An 8,875-nucleotide genomic window follows, 5' to 3' on the forward strand; every position below is an offset into this window, starting at 1 on the left:
AAATCAATTGGATAAGAAAAAATTATTTTTTTTTAATATACAAGTTATTCGAATTCTAATCGGTTATTATCTGATAGGATATTCGAATTTGAATTCGGATAGAATTTTAGAACATTTGTTGGATTCAGATTTGGATTCGGATTCGAATAATTTTTTTTACAAATTCGGATATTATTATATCCAACTCAATAAGCATCCCTTGACAGCCCTAGATCCAACACAATATTTGGTTCTCTTGTCTCGAGGGCTGAGTCACCATAGCAATACTCTTTAAAGAGGAGGGGAGGGGAGGGGAAGTTCACTTTCTTTGGAGTTTGTGTCGTTCTTTTTCAGATTTGAAAGTGAGAGGGAGGAAAGGAAACGACAACAAACTCCTAAACCCTAACTGACTAAAAATCGCAGCACTTCCTTTCCCTCCTTCGAGTGGAGTAAACTTATCGCAACGAAACTGAAGATCTAATAATAATTTGTAAGTTGGTTTACTTTCCAATTCCTTTTATTATCTATTTTTCAGTTTGATTTCACATGGAAAATTAATTTTTCCCATTATTGGACTTGTTTGCATTTTTTAGGCCTTTTTCTTCTTCTGTTTCTGCAAATACATGATTATATATCAATACTCCTCTCGCTTTCTCACACTTAATACTGGTTGAAACTTGGATTGGTATTCAGTTTTTCTTCACCATTGGAGCTATACCCACTGCTTCAATAAGGGTAGTGGGTGTCGAAACATTTGAATATCGTCTTTAAGCTTGCAAACAAAGTAGTTGATAAGGAAGGATTGGTTGAGTTGGCTAGGCGTTCAAATTGTGTTTAGTAGTCTCTCTAACTGTAGCAATTTGCTTAAGAACTCAAGCATAGTTTTCAAATTTGGTGAACCCGAATTTGGCTTAAAAGGTAACTACAAAAGTATTTTTTTTTTTTTTTTGAAAGGTAACCACAAAAGTATTTCCATCTAATAAAACCATTGAAGACCCTTCCCTTCATAATGGAATGAAGTAATGCTCTGAGTATTTGCTTAGGGGTTGTTTGATGGTAGAAGAAGTTGTTCAGCTCGATAGACTCACTTGGATGGGTCTCCACCTCAAAACCGAGGGAATTCAAGTTGAATAATTCAGTCTTGTTTGTCGCTAAATGATCCAACTTGAGATGATTCACCCAACACATCAGCTTGACTTTGACGTCCAATGTTGTGTCCTTCAAATTGTTCTCCTCACTTATTTTAGGAGTTCGTTTAGAGATGATCGTACTTGATATTAAGGCAATGAGCTGTTGTAGGATGACCGTAAGCACCTAATTCTATTATGCGCAAATACCTCAAGGTTGTCTTTAAGAACCTAATTCTATGTCCAACGGGGTCGGACATGGTCCCAGTTGGCTCTGATCCCAAATGATATGTCGGAATGCATCAAATTTAAGACCTTTAATCACTTAGCCTTCCTTTTTATATTTTTTTATGCAAAACAGGGGCTACACCTCTCTTTCTCTCTCTCTCTCTCTCACCCCCACCCCCTCTTTCTATTTTTTCTTCTTTTCTCTATTTTTTTTTTCTTTTCCTAGGAGCAATCAAATGGTTGAGTTTAATTTTCCATGGTATGCATTTTCTGAAGGAAATTGAATTTCTTGCAATCAAACGGAATGTAAATGGATCAAATTTAAGTTCTGTCTTCTAATTTTTTGTATTCTTTTTTGAAAGAAAATTTGATTGTGCTTCAAGAGTGATCATTACTTCATAAAGTTATATTTATTTTTTTAAAATTATTTAACAATGAATTTTTTTTATTATAGGAAAACAATGGATGTGAAAAGGCAAAAGGTTCTTTTAGAAGTATACAAGAGAAGAAGAGTGGATAGGATTAGTAAGTTACCTGATGAACTTCTTCATCACGTACTCTCTTTCCTTCCAATAAGGGAAGTTGTGACTACCAGTATTTTATCAACAAGATGGAGATACTTGTGGACTTCTATTCCTATTCTCCAATTTAGTTATCTGCGGTCTGATCTACAGAATCCAACATGTGTGAAGAAGTTCATAAATTTTGTTGATGGATTTTTACTTCGCCATAACATGAATATACAGAAGTTCAGCCTTGAATTTATTGGTGAAATTGATGCATCTATTGTTAATGCATGGATCTCGCGTGTTTTAAGGCATAACATTCGAGAGCTTAGCCTCTTCATTGCCATGAAACAACCCTATGCATTTCCTCCGGATCTTTTAACTTGTGAATCACTTGAGAAGTTGACAATCTTTGGTTATCGCATTCTCAAGCTTCCTATGCTGACTTGTTTTCCAAGACTCAAGATCCTTCGTCTTGTATCCTTTAAATTTTCTGTTGACTATTCGACCGAACAACTCTTTTCCAATTTTCCAGTTCTTGAAACATTGGTCTTTTACCGATGTAGATGGGAGGATATAAAAATTTTCTATATTTCAGCGTCTGCATTGAAGAATTTACTATTTTGTGGTTTTGAAGGTGGGGAGGATGATGGTCTAAATGATTGTGTACTCAAGATTAATGCACCGAACCTCTTAGGTCTCCATTATTCATGTTGTCTGCCGAAAGATTATATTCAAAGCAACCCTTCATCATTAAGTTATGCTGAGATTTGCGTTGCAACCAATAGTTTTCGGGTAAGGAGTCCTACAGAACTAGGTTTTGGGGTAATTAAACTTCTTGGAAGGCTCTCTAACGTAGAACTTCTAACAATATCTGGTGGAACCTTTGAGGTATGCCCACTTCCTTACTATATCATCAATATTATCAAGGTCTCTTACAAATATGGAAGGCATATATGGAAAACTTGGTTTCAATACATATAGTTGGCTTGTTGCTCTAATGTTTATCTGACTCAACACTGATATTGTTTTGTTTTCCTTGTGTAAAGATTCTCTCCAATGCAAAAGATCTCTTAAGCCATCTTTCCCCATTTCATAATTTACTTTTTTTGAAAGTGATGTCGCAATTTCGTTGTTCGGATGGAAGAGCACTGTTGGAGTTGCTCCGAGTCTCACCTAAATTAGCAGTTCTTAAGTTTTTTGGGGTGAGTAATTAAGCGCCTTACATTTTTTCTTGTTGCATAACTAATTTATATATTTGGGTAGCATATGACAGCCAGCTTTGGGAGCCAAAAATTTTCCTATATAGCTTAAAAGTTTTGGATTGGGCTGATTTTTTGTGATGATGATCTCTATGGTGAGGAGATCATCCTCACAAAAAAATCAGCCCAATCTGAAACTTCTAACCCCATGAAAGTAATGGTAAAAAATCGTGATTCACAATTCTAAACCACTTTTGATGGGGTTAGAAGTTTCTTATCGGCCTGATTTTTTGTGAAGATATCTCCTCACCATAGAGATCATCTTAAAAAAAAAAAAAATCAGCCCATTGCGAAACTTCTAACCATATAGGACAAAGGTGTTGGCTCCCTAACGTTGGCTTCCAAACGAGATCCCAACTTTAATTGTTGCTAAAGTTGTAAGTTCTGATTCTCAATCAGGAGATTAATACCGACGAAGAATATTGGATATTAGAAAAGGTTCCCGAGTGTTTGTTGTTACACCTCCGGGAAGTTAAATTTCAAGGGCTTGTAGGAGATGAGGTGGAGTTCTCTCTTTTAGAATTATTGTTGAAGAATGCCCGAGTTTTGGAGAGGATGACTCTTTCTTATTGTCTTCCTTCAACAAATCTAAAGAAGAGATTAGATATTGCAAAGAAATTACTAATGCTTCCTAGAGGCTCGACCAAAAGTATAATTCAGTTCTCATAATGCATTTGAGAGATATTTGTAGTACTCAACTGTTGTGAGATCTCTAGCATTTGTAAGTTGGGCGTCAAGAAGTTAAATCAGAAAAATGGGCATTTCTTTATCGGCGATATTAGATTGATCTCCATCTCTTCCGTGGACGTAGGCAATTGTTGAATCATGTAAATCCTTGTCTTCTATGTATATTTTTCATTTAATTCTCGCTCTCATTGTGTTTTTGCACATCTTTTTGAGACATGGATTGTCCTGTTATACTTCCTTTCTTTTCATTTTTTTTCTCTTTTGTTATAGAAACTCTGTTTTTGGTTCCTACATCCTTTAGTAGTGAATTATAAATTTATATTTTCATCATAATTCTAAATTAGTTTTGCCAATGTGGTTGTTGGCAGGATTGCCTAACTGATGACATGCACTACTTTACCTTGGTCCTCTCTAATATAGTCATGAAAATGACCAAAAAGCCCCAATCTTTAACAGTTCAACCTGTAACCAATACCAAGCCTTGTCTTGCTCAGCTGGACTATGCCAAAATGGCCAAATAACACCTCACTCTAATGTTCATGGCATAGATTAAATTCAAAAAAAAAAAAAAAACTTTTTCTAACTTGATCAAAGCCTTTGAAAATACTGTCCCAAATTTCCCAAAATTAAAATTCAATTACAATGAAAATTAGTCTTTTTTACCTATTTTCTAAAATTCTTAAAATGTTGTGCTCTTCCTTGCATGATTATGTTTTTGGATTACACATGAAGCTGTGGGGTCATGGAACCGTTTCTATTAACTATTTTAATTAAAACATACAAAATCTCAGTTAATTAGGCTGAGTTTTATCGACTCGAATGAGAGCTTCAAAATATCATCCGAGTCATACCAATTTATCTTAGGAAATATGTGAATCTTTAGATGCTGTGTAAATTCATCTCATTGGTCTCAGGACAAAATTTGAACAGTGGGTTGAAGAGCTTGAAGATGGTTGATTTTATAGAGGTTAAAACAAAAACAGCGAGGGTTGAACATCGATTGAGGGAAAGAATGGGTCGGGTTACTACAAGGTTCGGTCTGGGAGATTTGCAAGGCCCATACTCGACCTGACCACCTAACTCTTCATCAGGTTTGATTGGGACGGGCTGGTATCGGCCCCAAATCCGGACCGGATCGGCTTATGGGCTTTTTTACACCCCTAAGACCATCCCTTCCTCCTCCTCCTCCTCGAATAAATACCCTCTCTCTCGTTTTGCCCTTCTCAACTCTCTCTCTCTCTCTCTCTCTCTCTCTCTCTACACAGAGTTCCCCCTCCCCACTCTCATCTCCTGCAGTTTCTTTTCTCTCGCCATCAAATCCAATAACCCCTCCCCCTCTTAGGTTCAAAACCCTTTTTTTTCAGATTAATTTTCAAAGACCTAAAACCCTAGTCCCAATATTTAATGAGGACCAAAAATCGCAGAAGGAATTTGTAAGCTTTGCAGTTTCTTCCAATTGGATAGACCATAACCAGACTGAACATCTCTACTAACTTGTAAGTTCGCCTATGTTTTGTAATTTATTTTTTCAATCGTTTTTTTTTTTTTTTAATAAAGAAATCGTGGTTTAGACCCTTGTTAGTAAAATTCGGAATATACGGCAAAAATTCGATGCTCAAAAAATTTGAGTTCCATTTGATTTTGGGTTGCAAAAATCTGGTCTAAATTTTGACAAATGAAAAATATGCCGCATATACTATATCCGTGTATTATTGAAAATAAAAAAATTCCACAATATGATAGTGATGATGATGGAGAAGGTGATAATGAGGGCATTGAGGTTATTGTTCCATTGATTTATAAAAGAAGAAGACGGGTGGTATCTTAAATAAATGTAGAAGGGCATGTCATTACTTTTTTAAATGATCAAAGGGAGATTTTTCCGTAAATAGGTGGATTCCTCCAAAATTTTAAAATATAACCGCTTCAAGGTCGAACTTGTGTTACAAATTACAACTTACGAGTTTGCACTTAAAACTTTACAACATACAACAAGTTACAATAGCATTTTTTTTTCGCGACCGAGATTTATAAAAAAAAGAAGTATTTTATTCTTTTTTAACTTAAAATATACAAATTATTTATAATAATTTAATAATCCTGAGAATAATACTTTCATTGAAAAAAAATGAAAAATTCGTGAATTAAACGGGAGATTGCTAACAAGGGTTTATTTGCTTTTGCTTTGAGTGTGATCACGCCTCTAAATTCTGAAGTTTTATTTATTTATTTATTTATCCTTATTTGTTGGATATAATATTTTTTTTAGGAAAACAATGGATGTGACAAAGCAAGAAGAGGTTTCAAAAGGATTATACCAAAGAAGAGTACGAATCGATAGGATTAGTGAGTTACCTGATGAGCTTCTTCTTCACATTCTCTCTTTCCTTCCAATAGAGTATGCTATCACTACCAGCATTTTATCAACAAGATGGAGATACTTGTGGACTTCTCTTCCCATTCTCAATTTTAAATATCTAAGGTCTTCTGATCAAACCAATCCAATACGTCTGACGAAGTTCATAATTTTTGTGGATAGATTTTTGCTTGGCCATGACATGAATATACAGAAGTTCAGCCTCAACATTGAGGACGAAGTTGATGAATCTCATGTTAATGCATGGACTTCTATTGTTGTAACGAGTAAAGTTCAAGAGCTTTGCCTCGCCATCGATGTAGAAGACCCCTTCGCTCTTCCCTCCAATCTTTTTACTTGTGAATCACTTGTGAAGTTGACAATAGATGGGAATTTCATTCTGAAGGTTCCAATGTCCACTTGTTTTTCAAGCCTCAAGATCCTTAATCTTTTATCTTTGAAATTTTCGGATGACTACTCAACCCAACAACTCTTTTCAAATTGCCCAGTTCTTGAAGAATTGATGTTAGACCACTGTTCATGGGGGGATATTAAAATTTTCAATATTTCCGGGCTTGCACTAAAGAGATTAGCAATACAAGGTTCTGAATACGGAGAGGGTGTTGATTTAGATAATTGTGTAATCAAGATTTATGCACCAAACCTCATATATCTCAGCTATTTCTGTGGTTCACCAAAAGATTTTGATCTGGGCGATTTTCCATCACTAATTCATGCTTCTATTTGTTTTGAAAATGAATATTGGGAAAGGAGTGATGAAGAACTAGGTTATGTTGCTAGTAAGTTTCTTAAAAGCCTCTCTAATGTAAAAGTTCTGGACCTATCGGGTGAAACCTTTGAGGTATGTTTGCTTCCTTATTATATGATCTAATTTATCTAATGACTATTACAAATAGAGTCGTGCTGGAGTGACCTCTATATTGTACTGTATATCACACATCTTGACATGAAAGTCAGTAGGAACCATAGATGCTTTTTGACTTGTATCTCGATGAAAAGCATCTATGGTTCCTACACACTTTCATGTCAGGATGTGCGATCTGAGGTACAATTTTGAGGTCACTTCAGCATTATTCTTACAAATATTGAAGACATATATTGAAAACATGACTTCCATGCATATACTGTTTCTCTTAAGGTTTGTCTGACTTAATACTGATGTTTTGTTTTTTTTTCCCGTGCCAAGATTTTATCCAATGCAAATGATCGCTTAACCTGTCTTCCCCCATTTCAAAATTTAATTCGTTTGAAAGTAAGTTCAACCCTTCCTTTTCCGATTGGAAGATCACTGTTGGACTTACTCCAAATCTCGCCTAACCTTGAGTATCTTGTCTTTACTAAGGTGTGTCTTAAAGCACAACATTTTGTTTGTTGTATCATTGATCAAATTTTTGTTTTTTTTTTGTTTTAATAGCTAAAGTTTTGATTCTCATATAGGAGCTTACCATCGATGAAGAATGTTGGATGAATGGAAATGTGCCTCAATGCTTGTCCTTACACCTCAAAGAAGTTAAATTTAAGCAATTTGGTGGGAATGAGACAGAGTTTTATGTTTTAGAATACTTGTTGAAGAATTCCCGAGTTTTGGAGAAGATGACTATCTGTGGTAATTATTCACCAGAAGATCCAAAGAATAAACTGGAGATTGCAAAGCAGATACTAATGCTTCCCAGAGGCTCATCCAATAGTGTCATTGAGTTTATTTAATGCATGTGAGACATATTTTTAGGTCCAAATTTTGGAGTATAAAACATTTTGAATGTAAATTCTTATGATGGTACATCAATGGATCCCTCATATTTGATATCCCAAAAGTTGAATTTCTGTAACCATACACAATGCCATATTCACTCATTTATGTCAGGTGCCCACTTATTATTTACTTGTGTTTTTTTTTTTGGTTCCTGGATAGATCAAAATCATTTGTAGGTCTCATGGGTTAATTCCAAAGAATCAGGTATCATTCTTCTTCCCCAACAAGGTTTGCCAACTGTAGCCGGATGTTTATCTAATTAGTTGGGTAAAAGGCTTGGTTTGTTGTTTCATTTGCTGTATAGGTTGCAAATGCTTGAGGGGGTTGAAGTTACTTCAATTGGACCACCAAAACCAATGTGATGGATTTGATATTTATCTAACCTAACTGACTTGCGGGGCGGAGTCAGGAATTTTTTTGTGGGGGACAACGAAGAGTGGAAATTGTTTTTTTTTTTTTTTTTTTAAATGGTGGCTGATTTTTCTCTCTGTTGTTAAAATCTATCACAATAGCTCACTAATCCAAAGACTTTGAAAATTTTTGTGGGGGTAAGTAATCCCACTGTAAATCAGCCTCTGATGACTAGGAAGGGTAGGTCAAGTGATCGAAACCCCACGAAGCTATGAATTCCTTGGGGCCATCCTCCAGGTCCAGTTGATCACTCAACCAGTTGTGCGTAAGACTTTCCAAAGGGGTGGTGCATGTGACTGTGGGATTAGTCTCACCCAAAGGGTCGGATACCCATGATAAGAATTAAATAAAAAAAAAAACCCTAGGATATCTTGCCCTTCCATCTATTGATAATCTTTAGCTCAGTATGGAAGCTTGGGAAAAAAATTCTTTTCCTCCAAAAGATTTTCCTTAAAAAAAAAAAAAAAAAAAAGATTAAAACATTATAAATTTTTTTATTTGCTTCCAACTGTCTTAATTCTCAATGGTCTGCTCAAATTTATTTT

The 8,875-nt window shown here is 35.3% G+C and overlaps 2 protein-coding genes across 5 annotated transcripts in view; both read left to right on the plus strand.

Moving 5' to 3' along the window:
* LOC147387267 (F-box/LRR-repeat protein At3g26922-like) overlaps window positions 1-3,977 on the plus strand; it is a 34,635-nt gene extending 30,658 nt beyond the window's left edge. The window contains exons 1-5 of one of the 3 annotated variants that reach the window (XM_086420954.1): window positions 285-469; window positions 1,789-1,859; window positions 2,478-2,731; window positions 2,890-3,045; window positions 3,502-3,977. In XM_086420954.1, coding sequence (XP_086277080.1) covers window positions 1,796-1,859; window positions 2,478-2,731; window positions 2,890-3,045; window positions 3,502-3,771 — 744 coding nt within the window. In that variant the 5' untranslated portion in view covers window positions 285-469; window positions 1,789-1,795 and the 3' untranslated portion in view covers window positions 3,772-3,977. Of the gene's footprint in view, window positions 1-284; window positions 470-1,788; window positions 2,732-2,889; window positions 3,046-3,501 lie in introns of those variants that run through there. The other 2 variants (XM_086420952.1, XM_086420953.1) reach the window with 2 other exon arrangements.
* Window positions 3,978-4,998: 1,021 nt separating this feature from the next.
* Window positions 4,999-8,048, plus strand: LOC147387273 (F-box protein At4g09920-like). Of its 2 annotated transcripts, XM_086420950.1 has the most exons (4): window positions 5,029-5,285; window positions 6,059-7,007; window positions 7,353-7,508; window positions 7,604-8,048. In XM_086420950.1, the coding sequence occupies exons 2-4, from the start codon at window positions 6,066-6,068 to the stop codon at window positions 7,871-7,873; spliced, it is 1,368 nt and encodes a 455-aa protein (XP_086277076.1). In that variant the 5' UTR covers window positions 5,029-5,285; window positions 6,059-6,065; the 3' UTR covers window positions 7,874-8,048. The 2 variants fall into 2 exon arrangements, with proteins under 2 accessions (XP_086277077.1, XP_086277076.1); XM_086420951.1 differs by lacking the exon at window positions 7,353-7,508 and having other exon boundaries at window positions 4,999-5,285.
* The last annotated feature ends 827 nt before the right edge of the window (window positions 8,049-8,875 follow it).

This window comes from Akebia trifoliata, chromosome 13 (genome assembly GCF_017979445.1).
Source record: "Akebia trifoliata isolate Shusen 1 chromosome 13, ASM1797944v1, whole genome shotgun sequence".
NCBI classification, from domain to species: Eukaryota; Viridiplantae; Streptophyta; class Magnoliopsida; order Ranunculales; family Lardizabalaceae; genus Akebia; species Akebia trifoliata.

Coding starts and splice junctions, on each gene's coding strand:
- LOC147387273 (XM_086420950.1), top strand. CDS start 6,066: ATGGATGTGACAAAGCAAGAAGAGGTTTCAAAAGGATTATACCAAAGA. Junction 7,008..7,352: donor TATCGGGTGAAACCTTTGAG/GTATGTTTGCTT, acceptor TCCCGTGCCAAG/ATTTTATCCAATGCAAATGA. Junction 7,509..7,603: donor AGTATCTTGTCTTTACTAAG/GTGTGTCTTAAA, acceptor ATTCTCATATAG/GAGCTTACCATCGATGAAGA.